The sequence below is a fragment of the Psammomys obesus genome, unplaced genomic scaffold (genome assembly GCF_907164565.1).
Source record: "Psammomys obesus unplaced genomic scaffold, mPsaObe1.curated_primary_1811, whole genome shotgun sequence".
In the NCBI taxonomy this organism is placed as follows: Eukaryota; Metazoa; Chordata; class Mammalia; order Rodentia; family Muridae; genus Psammomys; species Psammomys obesus.
This window is the reverse complement of record NW_026592118.1, coordinates 34,248,358-34,272,759: the sequence shown is the minus strand read 5'-3', so window position 1 is coordinate 34,272,759 and position 24,402 is coordinate 34,248,358. Positions and strand designations below refer to the sequence as shown.

The 24,402-nt window shown below is 37.6% G+C and overlaps 1 protein-coding gene across 1 annotated transcript in view; it reads left to right on the top strand.

The window, feature by feature from the left end:
* The first annotated feature begins 289 nt into the window (after nucleotides 1–289).
* Col28a1 (collagen type XXVIII alpha 1 chain) overlaps nucleotides 290–24,402 on the top strand; it is a 147,626-nt gene continuing 123,513 nt past the window's right edge. Inside the window, exons 1-10 of the mRNA XM_055612840.1 lie at nucleotides 290–413; nucleotides 1,197–1,753; nucleotides 8,985–9,005; nucleotides 10,058–10,114; nucleotides 11,070–11,123; nucleotides 12,768–12,809; nucleotides 15,142–15,168; nucleotides 20,379–20,423; nucleotides 22,788–22,832; nucleotides 23,991–24,044. Coding sequence (XP_055468815.1) covers nucleotides 290–413; nucleotides 1,197–1,753; nucleotides 8,985–9,005; nucleotides 10,058–10,114; nucleotides 11,070–11,123; nucleotides 12,768–12,809; nucleotides 15,142–15,168; nucleotides 20,379–20,423; nucleotides 22,788–22,832; nucleotides 23,991–24,044 — 1,026 coding nt within the window. The remainder of the gene's footprint in view (nucleotides 414–1,196; nucleotides 1,754–8,984; nucleotides 9,006–10,057; nucleotides 10,115–11,069; nucleotides 11,124–12,767; nucleotides 12,810–15,141; nucleotides 15,169–20,378; nucleotides 20,424–22,787; nucleotides 22,833–23,990; nucleotides 24,045–24,402) is intronic.

Sequence of the window (24,402 nt, the reverse complement as noted above, 5' to 3'; positions counted from 1 at the left end):
CATATCATATCATATCATATCATATCATATCATATCATATCATATCACAACCCCTCAGAAGCTTGTTTGTTTCCTAATGAGAGACAGAAAGGGCATGGATCTGGATGGGAGGGAAATGGGGAGGGGGTAAAAGGAGCAGAGGTAGGTGAACCTATAATCAGGGAATGAGAAAAAAAATCAATTTTGAATAAAAGAAAAATGATAACTATTACTTTTTATGGAAGCATTTATAACTGAAATTTCCATTTCAAGGTGTTACCAGGCAGATGAATTTTTACCACCTACCATGATGAGGAAAAGAGACGTTGCCTTGTGTCTCCTGCTTTTGCCAGCTTTTATGAGTCAAGGAGTATATGGACAAAGAAAGAAAGGACCAAAGCCAAACACACTTGCAAGAAAAAATGACTTCCAGGGTAAAAAAAAAAAGTGTTTAAAAAAAAAGTTTTCGTTTTAGCCTATGAAAGTACTAATACAAAATTTTAAAATAGTATTTGGTTTAAATAGCAAATCATATGTAGCTATACATGTGATGTTCTGCTTGATAAAATTATATCATGGTAGTAATAAGCCCTGCATATTTAGATCACCTCAGGCATTTTAGAGCAATTGTGCATTTATTATTTTATTTGAACTCCACTTGTAAAATAGGGAGGACAGAGATAACTACTCTCACATTATAGATAAACAGGTTCAAAGAACTTAAATGACACATTCAAGTCCACAGGCAAATCAGCTATTAAGAAACCAATCTAGGATTCATGTTCAAATTTATTTTCAAATTAAGTTTCTTTTCCTGTTGTTATTCCGACAACGAGTGTAGACATTTTCTCATTTGGTTTTAAGGTACTAATATGACATAACTCAAGTATTAGGCAGAACATTTTTTTTTTATTTACCTTTCAACACCTTTGCCTAGCATTTGTTTAATTTTAAAAATATGCTGCACTTTCTTTTCTTATGCTTTAAGTGGGATTACAATGCTGAGACTATATGATACTTTGTTTGGTCTTGCTTTGCATTTTATAAGAGAACAATATTTTGTAGACTTAGAAAGCTTTATCTTGAAGGCAATATGTCATCTTTCAAAGTGTCTCTCAGAAACCAAACAAACAGCACATCATCTCAGGGTTCTGATTATGTGATGTTGGGTGTGAGAAGGGACAATTAGGTTGCATAACCTTTGTGTTCTCTTTCAGATGCCATTTGCTTCATAGATGTTGTCTTTATCTTGGATAGTTCTGAAAGCTCTAAAATTGTCCTCTTTGATAGTCAGAAAAATTTCGTGAACAGCTTGAGTGAGAAGATTTTCCAGTTGACTCCTGGTCGTTCATTAAAATATGACATTAAGCTAGCAGCCCTTCAGTTTAGCAGCTCCGTCCAGATTGATCCACCCTTTTCTTCTTGGAAGGATCTACGGACATTTAAGCAGAGAGTCAAGTCTTTAAATTTAATTGGGCAAGGTACCTTCTCTTATTATGCCATCTCCAATGCCACAAGGCTCCTTAGAAGAGAAGGGCGCAAAGATGGTGTGAAAGTGGCTTTGCTGATGACTGATGGAATTGACCATCCCAAGAGTCCAGATGTCCAAGATATTTCTGAAGATGCTAGAACTTCAGGAATATCATTTATCACCGTGGGACTTTCTACTGTGGTCAATGAAGCCAAACTTCGTTTGATATCTGGGGATTCATCTAGTGAAACTGTCCTATTGCTGAGTGATCCAATCCTTGTGGACAAAATTCGGGAACGCCTGGTAGGTACCTAGAGGGCTGAATATATATTTCTTGCTGTATATCGGTATCTTGGTTGCAAGCTACTTAAGAGCAGATGAAAAATGTTGATAAAGTAGGATGCCCATTGGCTGTAGAACATGGATGTTCTTTTCACTACCTTGACAATTTAGTGGGAACGTGTGAAGTTCATTCCCTAAGGTTGTATCCCAAATCCAAAGAATTTTGGATTTGGATTTGGGGATTTCGAATTGGTTACTTTTAAAGCATACAACATATTCTCCTGTTTATTTAGCCTAAAATCACACACATTGTTGACTTATATTCAGTTTGTTATTAATTTGTGGTCTGCCTTATTTGTTCTAACTTTGTCCTTTCTTATTTCTCATTTTCAGAATTATCTTGACTGTCTTACCTATTTCCATGTTACACTACTTAAAAATTTAGACTTCCAACTTAAAATTATTTTTTTCTCCTTTGATTTTTCATATGCTACAAGCCTGTCTATGTTACTTTTTCTATTGCCTGACAAAGCAACCTAAGAAAGGAAGAAATTACTTTGGCTCATGAATTGAGGGTGTAATCTATCATGATGTGAAAATATGGTGGCAGAAGCTTAAGGCATCTGGTCATGGAGTGTCCACAATTGGAAACCATAGAGTAGTTAATGCTTCTGTTAGCTCAGGGTCTCCTTTTCATTCAGACCATGACTCCAGTCCATGGAGTGCTGCTGTCCACTTTTAGGATGGGTCTTCCTGTCTTAGTTAACCCTATCTGGAAGTGTCTTCACAGACATGCCTGGGGGTTAGTCTCCTAGGTGATTCTAGATCCTGTCAATCAAGGTTGACAATCAGTGTTAACCATTACATGATCCACATTAAAATCGCCTGTAGTCAATCAATGATTTTCCCATCAAGCCAGGGAATCCTTCTCTTTGTGTTGTTAGATATGGTGGTGCTTTTCTGTGTTGACTACCCAGTTATATGTAAGACCTTTTCTTTCTACTTTTGGGAAATGAGGCCAAACAATCAAAATGAAATCTCTCTTTACAACAACATTTCTCAAGGGGAAAACTCCCAGAGATAAGTTAGATGATTTGTTAAGTATTTCATAGTGATTTTCTAGAAAATTCCAATTAAAATTTTTCCTAAGCAAATTGTATTTATGTATTAGGAACACACATGTACAAGAACAACAATTAAAGAAAAAGAGGCAGGAGGTCATAAATCTGTGAGAGAGTAAAGCTGAGATGGGTGGTAGGGAGTATACAGGAAGGATTGTAGAGAGGAAAAGGAAAGGAGAAAGTCATTTAAATATTTATTTAATTTCAAAAGGTTAAAGTTTTTTTTTTGTTTTTGTTTTTTTTTTTTGTTTTTTTTTTTTCTTGAGAAGGCAGCAAGGCAGGAGCGTCCTTTAAGCACTCATCATTTCTCATGAATATTTTCTAAATGTTTACAAGAAAATTCAAATTAAGTCAGAAGATTTTTGATCCTTTTGTCCTCTCTCCATTCTTTCTCAAGATTTGCCTTTCAATCTCAGTTGAAACAAAAAACATGAAACATGTTTTTCTTACCCAACAATGTCATGTGTGGTGCGCTGGCCAGCTCTCCGTGTATTTGGTACTTCTCTGAGCACTCCTATGTCTCATATAATCTTTTAAAGACTTGTTTCATATTATGAGTATTTTCCCTGTACATATGTATGCATGTGTATTACATGTCCTTGATGTCCTTGAAGGTCTGAGGAGAGCACTGGGCCCTCTAAAACTGATGGTACAGATGGTTGTAAGCCACCTCATGGGTACTGGGAACCAAACCTAGGTCTGCTGCAAAAACAGTTCTTCTAATTGTTGAACCACCTTCCTATCCCCGCTATGGTTTATTTTCGTTTATTCTATCACAATCTTATGATGTAGGTTAATCACAATGTAGGATGATTATCATTACCCCATGTTCTTGCAAAAGAGCTCAAAATTTAAGGCTTGCCAAGCCTGCAGAGAATGCTTAGCCCTGAAAAGGCACATTGAGAGAGGGAATCACAGTGAATGTTGGAGGTTTGCTCCCTCAGAACTGCCCCCAAACAAGCAACATCCCACTTCCAAAGACACTGTTATGTCTTGCCTCTTCTCTCTGGGGATTGAGCCAGTCTAGACTAGAGTCAGAGACTATGGCCCTCATCAGAGTTCCCAAGTGGGTCTCATTGGGATAAGATATCTCACATGAAAGGCACATGATGGTGCTAGCACAGTACCTAGCCCTGCCTGTCTCCTTGGTTGAAGGCATCCTCACCACTCAGCTGAAAGCAGGACATTCCCTCACGTACAGAGGAGAGCCCTGGGAAGGTGAACATTTAGTGGCCAGTTGTTCTTTCCTTTCCTTCATCTAGTGTGAGAAAAGCTGACTCCAGAAGGCACAGAGCAGGCAGTTCCTTGTTTGGCCAGATGTTCCGGCTCAGGATGTGGCTACTGCCTTTAGACACACCCTTGCTGAGATTTCTGCCCAACCGAGAATGCACTCTTGGCAGTGGACTGGAGCGAGGGCTGTTTGGGGGGGTGGGGAATAGAAAATGACCAACGAGACTCTTCTTCCTCAGCATCCTGTGACCTCAGCTTGTTTGTTCAGATGTCGGTTCTGTGAATAAGCCTCTACAGACAGGGAGATATTGCTTTCCAAATACATCCCATGTTCAGAGTACTTATTCGGCTTTTGAAAAGAACGGCGCACTAACATTCAGTGTTCATATTGCCCCTCTATATAAAGCGGGACCTGATTTTTTACCACATCATTGGGAATATTCCTCATTGTTAGTTTTTATTTTGAAAGTCTTTTGTGGTTATGTTTTTAAAACAATTTAGGCATAATTTAAGAACAAAAAATGCATTACTTAAAAATGTACAGTTCCATAAGTTTTGACAGGTACACACATTAATATAACCACCAAACACAATTAAAGTGCAGAAATTTCCTTTGCTTGTAACATACCTATTCAAATTTCTCTCTCTCTTTCTCCCCGGTCCCCTTACTCCAGAGCTAGGACTCTGCCTTTTATAACTCTGGGTTAGTGTACATTTCATAGCATCTTACAGAAGTAAACTCATACAGAAGTACTAATTTTGGAATTAAATTGGGTTATTTGTGGGGGGAGGGAGATCAGCAGGTATTAATTTTTATTGCAATGCTCATTTTAGGTGGGTTTAATGGGCACAACTGTCCAGAATAAATTTTTTTTTCAGGAACTAAAATAAGTAAAGACAAATCCTTCAGCACCTTTAGTAGGAACTATCATGTAAAAGCCGTGTAGAAGCAGTTCAGCTTTGAATTATCCAAGAGAATGTGATGAATCCTATTGAACAGGGTGTATAGAATATCTTATTGTTGGTTTATTGTAACTTTTATGTGAAGCAAGTTCAACTAGGTGTTCTAGATACAGCACGTAGTCCTATAGAAGAGTAAGACAGTATTAAAAAAACCCAATATTTTAAAATCTGGAAATAAAGGTTGAGACAAATTAAAGTTTCTTTTTCTGAATGTTTAAAAAAATAAACATGAATTTAAGGTATTCCCTTTACTCCATAGGGATTGATTTGGCATTTTCTTCATCATCTTTAGAATCAAAGAACCATATGCTTTTTCTTCATTGATTGTGAATGGTCAATTCCTATTTTTTTCAGGCTTCATTAAAAAATTATTTCTGTTCTGTTTCAGATTTTAGAGCAGCAATTTTGCCCCTAAGTTAAATTTTGCTCCCGTCCCATTTGTTACAATGTTAATAACTTTGTCAGTTCTTCATGTTTCCTCCAACACCATTTTTAGCATTGGCCTTCTCATTCACAAAATTGGCCATTCCCTTGTAGCCTTCTATTTTGACCACTGTCCCATTATACAAATCTGAACCCATTGACACAATGGACTTCCTTTATTTTAGTGAGGACATTTCTCTATTCTTGTCATTGCAATTCAAATTACAACAGAACTTACAAGCTGTACCAAAACTGAAGACTCCCTTCTCCCTGGCTCTGACCATCATTGCCAACCTCTTCACCATAGATAGAAATCCCCCTTTCAGGCAGCCATCTTTGTCCACTTGACCCCCACCCTGCACTCTCCCTTTGAATGTCCCTCCTCACTCACGTCTTTGTCTTATTGCCCACACTAGTCTTTATGACTCTTTCCCCCCATAATCTTTGACATATAGAGCAGCATGCCATCAGGGTGTTAGTTTGTTCCTTGCATTCCTTTCTTCATAATCACCCAGAAAGCCCCACCTATTCTGAGAAACTATTACTGACTCCCATTCTCCTCATTTAACACTTCCTACACTGCTTTCACTGTGTTGTCCTCTGCCCTAGGCTTCTAACTGAAAGTGCCTTAGGGATGAAGCTTTGTTCTTTGTTTGAAACAATCTTATCTATTATGAGTGTTGGGGCCATTTTTGTTTCCATAGAAATATAAATTCCAGGAGATATAAAACAAAACAAAAACAAATGGACTAAAACAATAGTTGTTTATGTTGTTAGGGTGCTAAAGAGAAATACAATGAAGTAAAACCACATTTTTAAAGGGAGAACTGAGAAGAGACCCAACTATGGTAAAAGCATAAATGTAAAAACCAGTAAGGTAAGGAGCCAAGCTTGGTGGATCATGGCTGTAATCTTAGCACGAGGGATGTAAAGGCAAGATTGCCGTGACTTTGAGGTCACTCTGGGCTACACAATTTAGCCCCACAATTGACACCCTTTTAAATAAAAAAATCTGTATAAAATGATAAAGATATTTCTTATTGCTGAAGTGTTGTAAAAATGTCAAATCTAGACATTTTTTTGGATTGTTTTAGTGGTTTTCAAAATTATAGTTTGACCTGGACTATCAGAACTTATCATGTTGCCCCTTCTAAACTATCTCAAAATTTCCTTCCCCTTCTCTTCTCAAGGGGAGCCAAAGCTTCTGACATGTGCTTTAAATATTTTTCATGTGTATGTACATGTTAGATGTAGATATGTTCGTGTGTGTGCTCATGTATGTGCAGATACACATGCACAGACATGGAGGCCAGAGGCCAACTTTAGTATTGTTTCTCACCATCACCTTGCTTTTTTCTCTCTTTTTTATTCACTTTACATGCCAATCACAACCCCCTCCTCTTCTCCCAGTCCCACACTTCTACCCTCTTTCCTAGCCTCCTTTCCCTTCTTCCCAGAGAAGGGAGCCTCCCTCCCGCCCCCTCACCTCTGTGCTATCCCGCTCCAGCACTTCAAGTCACATCAAGACCAAGCTCATCCTCTTCCCCCAGGCCAGACAAGGCTTCCCAGCTAGAGGAAAGCGATCCAATAGCAGAAAACTGCATCCACGTCAGTGACAGCCCCTGCTCTAGTTGCTAAGGGACCCACATGAAGACCAAGCTTTCCATAAGCTTCCTAAGTGTAGGTGACCTAGGTCCAGTCCATGCATGCACTTAGGTTGCTGGTTCAGTCTCTGTGGTTCTCCATGGGCCAAGTATAGTTTACTTTGTTGGTCTTCTTGTGGAATTCTTGTCCTCTTTGGGTCCCTCTATCCTTCCCCCAATTCTTCCACAATAATCCCTGTGGGTCTCGGCTTCTGTTTCCATCCACTGCTGGGTGGAGCCTTTCAGAGGCCAGCTAGCTTGGCTCATGTCTGCAAGCATAGCAGAGTATCATTGATAGTGAAGCAGGAAGAAAACTTCGGGTGAGACTTAATTCTCAGTCTAAACCTCCCTCCCTGTCATTAGAGCCTCTTAGAACATTTTGATCTCTACTTCTTTGTTATTAACGTACTTTAAAATAGAGACAGTGAAACAAAGCTAAAGGCACCTAGGCTCATAAAGGCACATGTGCTAGCTCATCTTTGATTTTCTCATTTGCTCCTTCGTGTTTTACAGCAGATGTGCTTGTATCTTTGTTCTTAGTTCTCTGTATTATCTTACATAACTGATCTTTTCAGTTGGAGCCACAAGGCACTATTTAACTCCTGATTTTTTTTTTTTCTTAAGGACAGGCTAGTCATCTCTTTTAATATCCATTCATTTCTTTCCCATGTTTATCTTTCTACAAGATCTGCAGTACTCTTGTCAGGCAGCATCCCACTGAACCAGAGGACAGCAGTGAGGCCTGTGAGGGATAAAAAGTGTTGTGGCATTGTGATTAAGAATGTAGCCAAGTGTTGAAGACATTCTGTCTAATTCTTTTTTGAGGGTAAGAGAGAAGTGCCATTGTAGATAGCCAAGAAGCTCAGCCCAGTGTTAAGCCTGCTTTCTCTCTCTCTCTCCCTCTCCTACTCCTCTCCCTCTCCATCTTCTCCCTTCCTTTCCCCCTCCCTTTCTCTCTCTTCCTCCTCTCCTCTTTTTCTCTCTCCAACACACACACACACACACACACACACACACACACAATTATTTTATAATAATACTTGTTGGTTGTGGCATGTATATTATTTTTATCATTTAATTCCTCCTAGGTAGCAAGCTATAAATGTAGTTTTCATTTATGTAAATAGTGCATATTGTTATGAACTATTAAAAGTTTCATAAAATATTATTTTTAATACTGTTAAAATGTAAAGGCTACATCTCTTTCTCTCATGTTGAGCTTTTATAAGTAAAATATAATAGTTGAGGCTCTTACAAGTTTGAGCAGAAAATTCTTTCTCCTAGTGATCACAATAATGGAATCATACCCCCTTCCCATGTTTCAGATCATCCTGAAAACTGCCATGAGGCTTTCTACCGGTCTGTTTTTGAGTTTTAATGCAATTGTCTAAGTCCTACTAATAACTTCATAAAATGATGATTCCCAAATTGGTGGGTTTTCATACCAAAAAAAATGCACATAAGTCTAGTGATGGGGACAAGAATCTATATATATACATATAATGTATTTTCCTAAGTCATTGTAAGCAAAGTTTCTCATTACAAATAATTAAGCTTGGAACTAAATTATAGAGATGATAGAACAGATCAAAGGAAGAAAAGCTAAAGCATAGGATACCGTAGGATAAAGTTTCTAGGAAACAGTAATTTTGAATGTTAGTGCCCCTCGTGCCTCCTATTATTACATGGCTGAGAATGCTCCTTGGGTGGTTGACTGGCTGGTCTTATCGCTTTTACAAGGTTAAAAAGGCTGAATTGCTATTCTTCCTGGAAATTACCTATCCCATAGGGAATAATTAAGACTAATAAGAAGCTGGAAGCAGAACTATTAATTGAGTTAATGTTTCATTCTTTTTTCTCTCTCTCTTCTAGGATGTCTTATTTGAGAAGAAGGTATGCATCGCGTGCTTTATTACTAGGAGTTACTCTAAAAATCTGGATTAGCACATTAACATTGCGATTCGTATCAGATGTGACTAAATAAAAATGTGTAATATTTCTTAACGTAAGCTAACTTTGAGGAAGCCACGTCGTTTTCTTTTTAATGCTTCTATATTTAAATGTAGGTAAGAAAATTTTAGAGAAAGTAGAAAGTATTTAATGTGATTTGGGAGATTATTTTAGAGCTAAATGCAATCCAACTGACAACATTTCTTTACTTTGATATGAATTCTTCTAGTCTAAGTGTGGATTGGACAGTGGCTGATTTGGAAGGTACCCCTGGTACCTTTCAGCATGCATCCCCTGATGTCTGCTGGTTGGACTTGAAGCTAATTAACTTCTCTAGTTTGAAGAGAACTGAGCCAGATGAGAGCAAGCGATCAGAGCACACTGAAAAGAAAGCTAGCTAGTAGCAATCTGTTGGGAAGGACATAGCACAAAAGGTGGTTATGTATGAGCTTGCCAAGGACCCCTGAACTAGCGCTTTGTACCATGAAAAGCACAGGTGACACTACGGTATTTGTTAAATGAGGTCTATAAAATTTGAAGACCCACAAGGCAGCTATCATACGACTCATTCTGGTTTCAGAGATTTTAAGATAAAGAAAAATGTGCATATTGGGACTGATAAAATATGGTCCAAATAATATTTTTTTTGAATACGAAGAAATTAATGCTTACATATAATTGGGCCATGACATATTATATAGAAGAGAATGGTAAATTCTGGAATTCCACAGAAAATGCTTATTTTTTTCTATTTTAACCAGTCCCTTTGTATAAATACATGGTAGAACATTTATTTTGTTTAACCATAGCAAAACTTAATAATAATTCAACAGCTGGCTTTTACCTGTCCTGAGTTTGCCTTGAATAATTTAATATATATAGAGAGAAACTTCCTTCAAGGAAGTTTCAGTTAGTTACATACTGGCTAAGATTTGGCATGTGCCATATCCTCTATTACATTGTGTCTTAACATTGTGTTTTTTTTGCTAATTCAGTGTGAACACAGGATCTGTGAATGTGAGAAGGGAGATCCAGGCGACCCAGGGCCTCCTGTGAGTGGACATCTATGTTGAACTTGGGGTTGATGAAGTCAATGATGAACTTATTTCCAGAAAGGGCTTTTCAGTGCCACTTATTTGACAGTTGGAGTCAGAATTTCTCAGTGATAAGCCAAAAACACAGAAAGAGCTAACATAAGACATTGGTGTTTTGGGGGACGTTTTTTTTAAATTATTTTTTTTATTTGTTTACTACAATTTATGCACTTTGTATCCCCGCTGCCGCCCACTCCCTCGTCTCCTCCAGGTCCCACGCTCTCTCCCTCCTTTCCCCCTATGCCCGTGGGCGATGTTTTATCTCACTAGAAACAAATGGCACCATCCTTTCTGGAAGCTGCACCTTTCTCAGGAATCCAGGGATGCAGCAGCACCATGTAGCCTTGTGGAGAAGAACCTGGTTAGGATGCTTTGGGGAGTTAGGTAAATTCTGTAAAATGGAAGCAACCACTTAGCAACTGACAGACAATGGTGGGAGTGGCCATAATGATTTTCCTTTGAGCAACAGTGTGAGAAAGCCTCGCGTTGCACTTTCACTTACCTATGCGATTTGAAATCTCAATCTAAGAGTCTGGAAGCCTGGAGAATAGGTTTCACAAAGTTCATGGGCAACATTTTTGAGCTAGTGCTTGTGTTTGGAGATGTCATCCTCTGAGGGTGGGAGAATGTGGCACGTTTTCCCCTGAGACTTGGGTCCAGACTACATTTTCAAATAACTCTATCAACTAAGGCATTAGAGAGTGGGAATTTATTTCTCATAAAATACAAAGTTAGACCTGTTACATGGTCATCAATAGATGATGACTTGACTAAAGTAAAGATTTAACCTTTTTTCTATAAAGCTGTTGTTTAACTTACTGCATTAAGAGGTGGCCATGAACAGGGGGCAAGAAACTCACCATTGGGAGATGGAATACTTCCTAAAGATAGTCTTTTCTCTATTTTCTTTCAGGGTACCCATGGAAACCCCGGTATCAAGGGTGAGCGAGGACCAAAAGGAAATCCGGTAAATTAATAAACAGTTTTCTTTGAAGCTAATATACCTTGTGTATTTATTTAGAGAATGCCCTGGGTTGGTTTGTTTCATTTTTGACAACTTGATACAAGCTAGATTTATCTGGGAAGTGAATACTTAATTGAAAGATTAATGTCTCCTGTAGGCAAGTCTGTAGTGCTTTTCTTAATTAGTGATTGAAGTGGGTGGGCTAGTCACTGCTGGGTGCCATCTTTGGGTAAGTAGTCCTGAGTTATATGAGAAAGTAGTCTATGTAAGCCAGAAAGCAGCTTTTCTCCATGGCCTCTGCTTCAGCTCCTGCCTCCAAGTTCCTGCCTTGAATTCCAGCCCTGATGTCCCTCAATGATAGAATGTGACCAGAGAGAGAATTAGAATTTGAAATAAACCCTTCTCTCTCCAGGTTGATCGTGAACTCTTGCCAAAGAACCTACCTCAGACTCCTGAGTTCTGGGATTAAAGGAATGAGCCACCACGTTTAGCTAATTGAGTCAATTTCTGTAGTATATGAAAACTTTACACAGCCCGATTAACATTAGGCTTCTAATAATTAAGGACAAAATGATGCCAACATTTTAAGGAAACGAAATAAAGCTAGTAAAGGAGGAAATAGAGATTTTTTTCACTAAGAAAATTTAAAAAAAAACTGGCTATGTAACAGCTCCTTTTAATAATAACTATTTATATTTTTAAAAAGTTTCACCCCAAGATTTTTTCAAGAAAAAATTTTTAGTTAATGCAATCTTTTTTGTGTATGTGTTTTGAGTTTCAAGAATTGTTTCTTCTTTTTGCTGTTTCTTTGTTTCTTCCTTCCTTCCTTCCTTTCCTTTTTTTTTTTTTTTTTTTTCAGCTTTGGAAGTTACAGCTTTAAATAATGATGAGTGATGATAGCGGTGTGCTGAGGCCTTTGTTCCTCACTGTAAAGAAAACTTGGCTCCCACATTTTGGGGAGAAATTAGTGTATATGTATGCATATATATGTACATATAATGATATAGAATTATATATATAATGATATAATATATGTTATATCATTATATGCCTGAGAGTATTCTTGGCACTAGCCTGCTTGCTGAGGAGAGGAAATGTGTAGCATTCTTGGGGCATGCTACAAACCTTCTCATTTTTAGTTATCCTATGTAGGTCCCAACTGATGCCCTCACACCTTCTTGTGTTGTATTAAAAACTTGACTATAAATCAATGTTCACATTACATTAGTTTGATTTGTAATTTTGTGCACCATACTTTGTTTTCCTTAGTCTTGTTGAAATCAAGCAAACTCTCTTGAGGAACATTTTAGCAAGTATTTATAGTTACTTGGAGAAAAGCCAGAGTGTCCTATTCCAGTAAAACACAACGCTGTGTTTGAGAAAAACACCATATTGGAAACCGGAATGAGGCTGAAGTTGTGAAAATTCATCTACATTGTGCACCCTGAACATCTAGCTTCACTCCGAAAGGGCAAACTTTATCTGAGCTGCTATTTTCCTTAAATTGCGTGGTGGAAATGTCAATGGTCAAAGCTTAGGATTCTTCTCTAATTGGTTTAACCCATTATCTAGGAATAGCACACTTTATTGAGCAATCAATCACTTGCAGGGCTGAAGAATTTTGACTGAGTTTGTTGTTTGTTGCAGGGTGATGCTCAGAAAGGAGAAACTGGAGAAAGAGGACCTGGGGTATGTGCAGAATTGGAATGCTTTCCTCACAAATGATCCTGGAATCTGTGACTGACTGGCTTGACCTTGCAGTGCAATTGCAAAATTGATTCCTACTTACCTATGCTCTTGAGGGTGCAGGCAGGCAATCAGACAGATATGGTCTCAGAACTAGACCTACAGAGAGAAAAGCACTCTAATCAACCCAGTGCTGATGGGACCTATGACATTCCCTAATGCCCAATTGAACATTTATGACAGAATCAAATGACAAAGGCACTTTGCTTCTTGTGAGCATTTTCTTTTTTTTTAATGATAAAAAAAATGTGCTAAATTTTAAAAGCACAAGGATTACATTGTCTAAACTATGCTTTGTCAATTTGGTTCTAATGACAAAAATACCTGTATCATTCTGTTTGGCTTCTTGAGATTGGGAAATAACTAAGATGTATTAGTATGGCGTTGCCGTGAGGAGAGCAAATGGCTACACCTACAGTGGAAAGCAGGGTTTGGGGTGTATGTACTCCACTTTTCGCTTATCCCCTTGGTACACTAACGGTGAGTCAGAATCGCAGGCAGAGTTTTATGAAGCTGGCCTCTTAGAGTTTTTAGTTAACTCCATGAAAATGTGATGAAAAGCTTAAGGCTATCAAGAGGAGTTTGCTTGTGCTATTTGTTCAGGAAGCGCGTTTTCATTGTCTGATATATTCCTACTGCTGGGTTGTTTTCTAGCTGATGGCAACCTCTTGAAACTTGAGATAAAAAGAAAAACCTGTGAATGAGGATGATTAACTTAAAAAGGAGCTTGGAGTGGGAGCAAAGAGGAGACAAAGATGATTATAATATGTTGACCCTGTAACTTGAAATATGATGGTGTTAGAAATAAAAAAAAATATTGCTAGAAATGAGAAAATCAGAAACAAACTTGACAGAGACTGATAATGAAATTTTGGATATTTTAAATTGGAATATTTAAAGGCAGTGATTAAGAGGCCCCAAAAGGGAAAAGCAAGTAAGTAAGCAAAGAAACAAATGAACAAACCCCTGAAGATGTGACCAACGGATAAAATGACTACGAATTTCAGAAGAAAATAAGAATATACTACGGACAAAGTGATATTCCTTTGTTTCCACAGAGGCCTGTTGGCTCCTTCCAAAATATATTCTTCCATCTTTCAGTGTAAAGTAACAACAAAATTTTCAAATGGTTGTGCATTACAATAGGTAGAAGATAGCCTAAGAGTTTTGGAATTTAAAGCCTACACACTCTTAGCATCATGAATATAGATGATTTTTGCAGAAAATATAAAATTAATTGTGTATAATGTGGTCTTTAATTTTAAACACTAAGCAATTGAACAATTCATGTGAATAAATATTTCTATATTAGATTAAATTACACTGTCATTCTATCTTTGGCTACCTTTACTTTTATCCTCTATTCTTCAGCATCTATTAATTTAAAAAGCAATATTATTTCCCCTCTGAAGTTTCTACTTAGAAAAGTTATGCATGAGATAAAATAAAATTTTGTAGGATTTATGGGTTACTGCAATATTAACTCATTTATGCCATTGGTTTCTCCAGCTTGTATTAAATAAGTGTTATAATTCTATTTTCATCCTTGAAAAGTATAGTTGTAGGGTAACGATGGAAAAGCCTTGCTGTTCCTGGAGTTGGCAACTTCCCAGTCCATTGAATACCCAGAAAGCTTATGGGAATGACACAGTGAAAAGGGCTCCTCAAGATTCTCACGAGTGACTAAGGAGACAGCCAAGGTGCTGGCTTCTCACTTAGCTTGAGATAAAAGCCAATAGCTCAAAGGTCACTGACTCATTAGGGTTGATAGAGGAACCATTCATTTCCTTGATATTCTAGACTGAATTTGAAGGAAGACCATGATGGATACAGACATTTGTGAATATTCTAAAGGGCATGAGCTCGTTTCAAAGCCAGTGTCTCTAACTGTCCCTGGGAAACATTGTGCTGCAATAGTTTATAGTTCAAAAGTCAACATAACAGTTTGAAAGCACTGTTACTGGTCATCATGTTCACAACGACGTTCAGTGTACTTTCTTTCCTTCAGTTCTGAGCCAAAAGATAAGAAGTTGGATTTGAAACACAAACAGCTGAAACAGAATAGAATTTAAAAGGGAAATGTAGGTTCATTCTTCTAATGAGTAGCCACACATTTCCTAAGCTCCGGGAGACACGAAATATGAAGTTATGTGGTCCTATTTCCAAGACTTGAAGATGTGATTTGTTGTACTTTGTATATGAAAAATACCCAGTGCTTCCCCTAATGCTGTTTTATAATATCTTAATTTACTTTTTGATTTCTCTTTTAAATTAGGGAATTCCTGGGTACAAGGGTGACAAGGTAAGAGCTTAACAACAAATGGACCAGAATTTTGGAAAGAAAAACACAAATAATATTATTGTCCTTCCTCATTTCCAAGTATCCTTTTCATCAGTTAATGTAACCTAATAATGAAATGTCAGATATGGTTAGATGTTGTACAAGGTGGAGGTGTCTCCTAAGATTCTAGTGTCCTTCCAACTCTTAAAACAGGATACTTTTCAGCAGAGAGCCCCAATTTGACAACAAGACAGAACAAAACAAACAACAATAACAAAAAACAGCACAGGTTTTCAGATTAAAAAAAAAAATTCTCCATGCCAACAAATGCAGCAACGGTAACTCTTAAGGTATCTACAGTGTTGCTTATGCTTCTTTAGAACCCAGATCCTAACCATCTCTCAGAGGAAAGAGAGCGTTGATTCTGGGTAAGCAATAAAGAACTATTGGTCTCAAGGACCTAAAAAGGTTGCAGAGAGAGTAGGTTTGACATATATATATATATATATATATATATATATATAAAGGTAGATAACTTCTTGATAATTTGCAAATTATAAACTAGGAAATTAAAGTGCTTCTAAAGGAACTAAAACAGTTGCACTGAGCAGGAATAGGATAGTGCTCAGTAGTTCATTGCTACATTTATCCCAGAGTTTTCTATTAGCAGATTTTCTGGTTGAGGTCAGGAAATATTCCTGTCAACCATTCTGTCCTACAGAGCATAGGCCACAGTCCTGGGAAATGGGGTTGTAGTTGAGTGGGTTCTATTCTAGGTATCCTTGGCCTTTCCATTTCTCAAGAAGTCAGCAGTTTGCAGTATATGAATCTTGTGCCATCTTTCTATTTGGTTGACAAAAGTCCAGGGGTTCCTGCAAAATGGCTGAAGCCTGCTAGGTCTAACATAAACTTCTTTTCCATATTAACTATTTCCTGGGTCTGAGAGGAAACCAGGGTGTGGCTGCCTGTAGCTGGAGTAGGAATCATGCAGGAAGCCACTGTTTTGCTACTTGAACTTCAAGATTTTTAGCTTCTCTTCTTTTTTTCTTTACATAATTTATTTATTCATTTTGATTTTATTAATTACATTTTATTCACCTTGTATCCCCTCCCCTGTAGCTTCCTCCCTCCTCCCTCCCCATCCCACCTTCCATCCCCCTTCTTTATGCATTCCCCTCCCCAAGTCCACTGATAGAGGAGGTCTTCCTCTCCATCCTTCTGATCCTAGCCTGTCAGGTCTCATCAGGAGTGGCTGCATTGTCTTCCTCTGTGGCCTAGTAGGGCTGTTCCCCTCTCAGTGGGAGGTGATCAAAGATCAGGCCAATCAGTTCATGTCAGAGACAGTCCCTGTTCCCATTACTAGGGTAACCAATCAGACACTGAACTACCATGGACTACCTCTGAGCAGGGGTTCTTTTCTTACAGAAGGAGCAGGTGATAGAAAGTTAAGGGTGTTGGGTTGGGGCACAGCTGCGTGGATACTTAGGCAATCTATTTGTACTTCGTTTGGTCTTTTTGAGCCAAACTCTCACCCATACCAGGTTGGCCTACATCCTTGACCTTCTGTTCTCCCCATCTCTACTTCCTGTGCTGAAGTATGTCCACACAGTACAAGTATGTTCTGACACTTCCAGACCATCTGGTGCCAGGGATGGAACCCAGAACTCCAAGCAAACTGGGCAAGCAACCTACCAACTAAACTGCATCCCCAGCCCATTTTATTTTATAATTCTGCAAGTACGTTTTTCAAATAGGGAGCCAGATAGTTAGATTTATAATGTCCAACTATCTAGAAGCATGAAATTTGGGCTTCTAGGCCCCACAAATAGTAGGAGAAAAAAAGCCTACACATAGGCTTTTAAGTATACCTCAGCACCGTTATGCCTTAAAAGAGAAACGGTTAAGACACCTCATGTTTCCCAACTCAGCATCTAGAAAAACATAAGCTACTCAAGAGAGCAGAGTGAGTGTTTCTTCTTCTACATGGAACTGGATTAATACAGGCCTGAGTGCTTTACACACTTACTGGATATGGAATAATGGGAGTGACAACGTATTGTGAGCTGTTTGCTGGAACATACACGTAAGGTGTTGTTAGGAAACGGGAAGAGACAGATATTAACAAAATTGATATTTGTGAAATTTTAACAGTTTGCTGAGGAAAACTCACGGATGAGATTCTTCATCTTGAGGGTGTGTGTATGTGTAAAGATTCACTTCGCCTCTAGGGGAATTATGGACTCATAGGAAGAGTTCTCACTTGAAAAATATAAGCTGTCGGGGCAAAACGGTACAGATCTATTGACGTTCAGACCAAGGTTTCATCAGGAGGAGCAGTGTAAGAAAGTTAAGGCTGGGACAGGGCAGATCTGCTTAAAGCTGCCTGAAACACTTGCCTATGTGACTGTGACCGTTCTATGGGCGTTCATGAGCTCTCTCACACACACAAAAGCCTTTTCTGAGGCAAATAAAATGGAGACAATATTTTCATTGATAGGAATCTGCCCACAAAACAAATGCTGTTTCTCAGGACCCTACTGCTAACAAATCTGTCTGGGAACAAATGGAATGTGAATTCTGGCCAACAGAATTTTGAGTGTATTTATGGTATTTTTTGTTTGATATTTTGGTAGTTGAGTCATTTTTTTTCCCATCCAACATTAGGAAATTAATTGAGCTCTAATTGAGGCTTCGGGACTGATTTTTCCACTTAACATTCTGAAATAAATGTTTGACTTGTTCTCAGTGGAAATTCAGTCTTTCCTGGGTCACTTTGACTCCCAGGCTGTGGCAAGAATAGATGGCTTTTGAGTAGTGTACAGTTGTCTGTGAGAGCTGTACCTTTCTCTCTTCTCTCAGTGCTAGCAGGAGCGCAGGCAGTGTCTGTGTAGACAGTTAGGTGAATGGAGAGTAACTCAGGGCCCATGACAGCGTGCTTTGTTGAGCTATGGGTGACTAAGAACACAGACGTAGAAGTCTAATAGGCTCAAGTTTGCAATCACGCCAATGTAATGTCTCTGAGCCTCATATTCCTTCCAGATGATTGGGGTATGTACGTAAAGATATCTGCTGGGAAGACATATCTGCTGGGAAGATATGTAATCACAGAAGGGCTCAGGTACAAACTTTGTACCCATAACTGGTGACCACAAGGCCATTTCTTTAAGAATTGCTACACAAAGTGTGGCACACGGCTTGGTGATCTGTTTGCGTGCAATGAGGTAAAGCTCGCATGAGAACATGACTCTGTTGTATTAATAAGCTCAGGACGTCTGCTGTAGTTAATATACATAGCACACTGTATCAGTAAAGCCCTGCCATGCCCGCTATTTCTTTCCATAGTTTGACTTCCACTAAAGAGGAGCGATACACTGCATTACACTCTAGTGCAATTTTCTTAGGTTGCCGTGCGGCAGCACACAGATAAGAAAGCACAGGGGAAGCAGAGGTTAAACAAAGAGCCCTGACTAGTAAGATTCACGCGAGCGTGTGAGCGAACCACTGACCCTTCAGTCAAGTTTCCTTACTCTAGCAACAAGAATTGTTTTGAGGCTCAGAATAAAGACACACACGGGATCATTTTCAGGTGCTAGGAGAGTTTTATTAACAGCAGATGTTAACAGTTTGAGGCAACTCCAGTCCTTTCTGTCTAATTGGCTGGTACTTTTCAGTTCTAACGACCAGAAGTTGGAAAAGTCTGACAGAATGGGTCAATATTCAGAGGTTCCCATTCCACTCCCACAACTGTAAAACTTGGTTAAAAAGTATCGATCTTAACATTTTAATTGTGAAAGTTATGGCTTTGTGTATAATGTGATACTTTGAATATATATGCATTGTGAAATGGTCAGGTCAAGAAGTTATCTATTGCCACAATTACCATTCCTTATAGTGAGAATACATTTATTCCTTTAATGATCAAGAATAAAATTATTAGTTGTACCCATCTTACACAATCCATCTTTTGTATGTATTACTATATCTACAGTAGATCTTTTGAACTCATTGCTCTCATCTAACTAAAACTTTGTGTTCTTTGTCTAATACTTCATTAAACCCATGTGTTCTCCCTGATAACCACCACCTGCTCTCTGCTTCTATAAACTCAGCTTTTTTAGATTCCACTTGGAAGTGTAATCGTGGAAGCATTTGTCCTTGCACTTAATGTCTATCCTTTGTATTACGTATGATATACAATGTATATCACTTAATGTATATCCTCAGGTTATTCCTTGTTTTCAGAAAAAAAATTCCTTCTTACAAGATACAAGGTATTCAACATATCCCTATATCTATCTATCTGTCTAACTATCTATCTGACTATCATCTGTGTGTATGTATGTGTATTACATTTTCTTAATGTTTTTGAATCACAAATGCTCAAAGTATAAAATTAAAGTAATATTTACCTAAGGCAGTAAATATAAGGTAGCACCAGCAAAATACCATTAAAAATTCTAAAGCATAATTTTAATGTCAATTTTATGATAAACCACTAGGCAGGATATACAATAAGTGTAATAATGAAAACTATGCATCATGCCCAACAGTGAGCCCCATTTTCCTCCAGAGGATCTCGCTAACTCATCATGGCTGCCTTATCTAGATATAATACGGTCTATCAGTGTTCTATGCTAATGCTACAAGCGAACAAGATCAGTATTCATAGTAGAGCTTGACATTATGAAAAATATAGGGACTGAGTTAAAGGGAGCAGGGTTCAGATCCTGATTCTATTCTGTTCTTTCTAGACGATTATCTATACTATTATATTCTAGCTATACAGTTGAGGGATAATATCTCAGAGAGTTTACATTTCCTGATTGTATAAGCAGAACTGATGCCTCATTTGGAGTCATAATGCTGTACAAAGAGATACAATAAATGGTAGGTGATCGGTTATTTTTCTTCAGATTCTTTTTCTCTCTCAAATCTCATCCAACTTTAAACAAACCCCCATCGGGTAGTACCACTGATTTGAATAAATTTAAAATAAACTTAGGAGAACTCATGAACAAAAAATTTCAAAGTTGAATGGCCCCTCAACATTGAGGATGAAAATGATGTGAAATTGTGCAGATTGCATTGTTTTATGTAATTGCGAGGAGTCTTTTTCTAAAACTTGGAATATTGAAGACTGTCAATATTTTATTTATTTATGTATTTATGTGTATGTATGTATGCATGCATGTATGTATTTATTGTTTGTTTGTTTGTTTGTTTGTTTGTAGGGTGAACGAGGAGAATGTGGCAAACCAGGAATCAAAGGTGACAAAGTAAGAAATGTTTTTTTGTTGTTGTTGATTTGTTTTGTCTTTTATTAATGTTAACAGCTATGATTCCTTTTGGCCTGAGTTTTGTTAAGGGAAAGTTCCTGGAATGAATTATGTGGACCGCTCCTAAATCTGGAGTTCAGTTTCCACATCTGTAAAACATGAAATAGAAAACCAGAAGATACATAGATAACTTAAATAATTAGCTCTACCCCAAACCCTTTTCAGAGGCCACTATGGCCATTTTGTGACACCCTGATCTTTGAAGTCAACCCTACTGCACTTTGTGGTGAAAAGATTGACTGATAGTCAATGCAAGGGGCAGTTGGATGCCCTGGGAAGACCTGATTCAACTTCACACATAAGAGTGTAAAACTCTATAAAGTTAGTGAAATTATAGGAAGCATGTGGCACAACTATATATATATATAAAGGTTTGGAATTTGGGGATTGCAGCAAGACAAACAATAACATTACTGTTTAGCTTAGTTCATAATAAAGATAGGTAAGGAATTTAAACTAGAGACATATTCAATTTATCATGTTAAAGTCTTCCTTTATAGACCCAAACTACATGGAGAGTATATAAAAATATGTATTATGGTAAACAATCCCAAAAGGCATAATAAAAATAGTTGCCACTTTAGTTAGCTGCAAATTTAGTTAATTTAGTTTATTGACTATGAAGGTTACCAAGATAATGAAATGTAAAACATCTCTGTATTTTTGGATGGAAGTGACGAAAGATAATAGGCCGAAGGTTGGGGAAGCGGATTAAATAATTGTACTGGCTTGCTGAATCAAATACTTTAAATAGCTTGATCTTTCCTGGAACCCGATAAACTACTATAAGGCTGTAGACAGGATCTGCAGAATGCAGGTGTGGTGATAATGTCTGGGTTAATCAAAGTGAGACAATGAAAACACTCAAATGAGAGAAGGACGTGGGGCTTGGAACGTACAGAAGAATGAGTCTATGAAACAGAAAAGAGATTGAGAGCCAAATACTTGGGGAAGTATTGTGAGTTTAAAATGGTTGGAAAATAATTGACATTTTTAACCGACTAAGATCCTAGATGTTGTAAAATGCTGCAATGTTTTCGGTGCCAAAAGGAAAAATACTGCCAGTTATAAGATGTGATTCATTTAAAGTATATCTCATTGTTAAGATACAAAAATATGAATATATATGTCTATATAAGGTCCAAAAAATATGTCGTTCTTGATGTGAAGAGTTCACATAAATTTATAAGAAAAATGTCTGAACATTAAGAGACAAAAAGAAACATAAATGGCTAAAAATGGTGAAAATATTCAAATATGCTTGCAATCAAAGGAGTGAAATTAAGACATTAGCATTATTTTACACACCAAATTATCAAACAGCAAGGTAATAAATGATACTTCATCTTGATTAACATCCCGTAAGTTATATATATAAATATATACATGCATATATTCATATATACATATCTAAATATCTTTGTTCTATTCTGACTGCTAAGGATCCGAGAACATGGCTACTGATATATATCTCTATATATAATCGGTATATGTTATATATAATATAGAAAAAAATATATAACATATGTATGTATAAATAGATATATATTTGATAGACAATGGAGAGACAGACCCTTCGATGGTCTCTGTTTCAGTAGCCATCTTCTAGGATCCTTGGTGATGAACTAGAATGGGACAAAGGTGAAAACACATGTGTCAACTCTAGGGTTATTTAAAATAGCACACATCAGTAGCACTATAACGTTAAAACCAGGAAATGAGTAACAAACTATGTTAGGTCCCAATTCTTGACAAATAACTTCAAAAAAGGTAAAAAGCTGGGAAAAGGTAATTTAGACTGTATTATATTTACATAAAATAAATTGTAAACATATTTTGAGATATGGGGCATATTGAAATAGTTTGTAAGATTATTGACTATGAACAGTGTTTTGCCAAATTCCAAACAGCAATCTAGCTGTCAGGCAAACTCACTGCTGATTTAATGACATTGGTTTGCTCAAAGGAAGCAATATTCTACTAACTACAGGAATATATATACTTAATAGGATATTCTAAAAAAAAAATAAACTATGTGAAGCAATTCTTTTCCTCTGAAACAAATATCGACAAATAGGCTAAATATTTGCATGTAAAATTAGATTTTCTTGGAGTTTATTTATTGAAGCAAAGTCTGAGGTCTCTTGTTAATTAGGATCATTAAGATCATTTCAATTTGTTCTCTTTGATATTTGAATAACCAGGGAAGAGTAACTGTCACCCAGAACATATTTTTGCATCTAAAAATATATATTTTATAAGGATGGATATTTAGAGATATTTACCATTAATTTTATTCCACAGGGACCCCCAGGGCCAGATGGACCAAAGGGACCAAGAGGAATTCAGGTAAGAAGGAAAAAAAAATCAAATAAGCTGGAAGTTGACTCACCTTCAGAGCTTTGAACACAACAAAACATCAGCAGCAATCATCCCTTGATCTCACTGTCTTCAGCTAAATCAGTGTCTAGGAGCCATGTGCCAGTATTATTTCAAAGGCTCCAAGAGATTCCAGCATGTAATCAAGTTTGGTAAACCACTTTACTAATGTGTTGATTAACCTGGGCTCTCTAAAGACAGGTACAGCTGATAGATAACCCCATCTAGTCAATAGCTAAAGGAATGGAAAAGAATTTAGATGGAGAAGGTCAGGTAGGTATGGGAAGGAAGTAGATTTTTTTTTTCTATAACGTAATTCTAAGAGTTGCACATTTTTGTTTAAATGTATTTATCTAAATATATTAGTCTTTCAATGAAAGTAGTTAATCCTTGAAAACATGGAAGGAGTCTAAAACTCAGTTATGTACTGTGGACCCAGAAAATAATTTGGACCACTGTTTTCAGTGATGGGGCTTTCCTCTTTTGGAGCAACAGTGGATGTAGATGAGTATGAAGAAGTGACTGCAGCATTGCACAGCAACAACAACAACAACAACAACAACAACAAAACCTCCGGAAGCTCTGGAGGTATAGCTTAGTGGTTATCAAGCAGTCACAAAGCCCTAACCTCGATCCTTGATACCACAAAGACAAAACAAAACAAGGCAGAACATAAGAACAAATCCAAGCCAACAAAACACCCCTCCTCAAATAGGCTGAAAGTTATGTTTTTAACCCAAGAATTCTTAGACTACATACAGTTAACCAACTTCTTTGCTCTGGCCTGGAATTGCCAGGGCAAGGTGATGAGTGGTCATTGCAGTGACAGCTTTCAATAATCTACACACACACACACACACACACACACACACACACACACACACACACACAGCTTAGAAAACAATCATCCCATTAGGAACACTTTGTTTTTGGAATGGGTTGTTGTAGAAGCTGTTAAAGTGACTCAAGGACCTTATGCTAAGCAGATCCTCATTTGAATGTGATCCCAAAGTAGGTTTGAGCCGCATATTCTGGCCACTGACTCCAGGACCCCTGAGAACCCTAAGGGATGCCTTGCTCTTTCTAGTTTGGCACCTGAACTAACTCTTGGTTTTTATCTTGGAGCAGGGCATTGGTGGACCTCCAGGGGATCCAGGCCCAAAGGGCTTTCAAGGAAATAAGGTAAATGTTGTTCTGACTTGGACATGGACATAGGGCCTTTCCCTAGTGCACAATGCTACTGTGTGTTTCCTTAGGCAGAGATAACTAGTTCATTCTTTGAAAAGTGCCTTTGTTAATACTTAGTAATGGGAAGGTGTGCACACAGATGTAAGCTCAGGCATAGACAAAAAGGCAGTGGCATCCTTTTATCATTTACTACCTTATTATTCACAGGCATTATTAACTATGAGGCAACACCCAGCCTCTTTGAGGTGTTTCTGTCTTACTCTCAATGCCTAGTATTTATGACTCACTGGAAACTGAAAAGCAATACCAGGCAATACGATTTAAGGCATTCCAGTTTTCTCCTATTAACCAT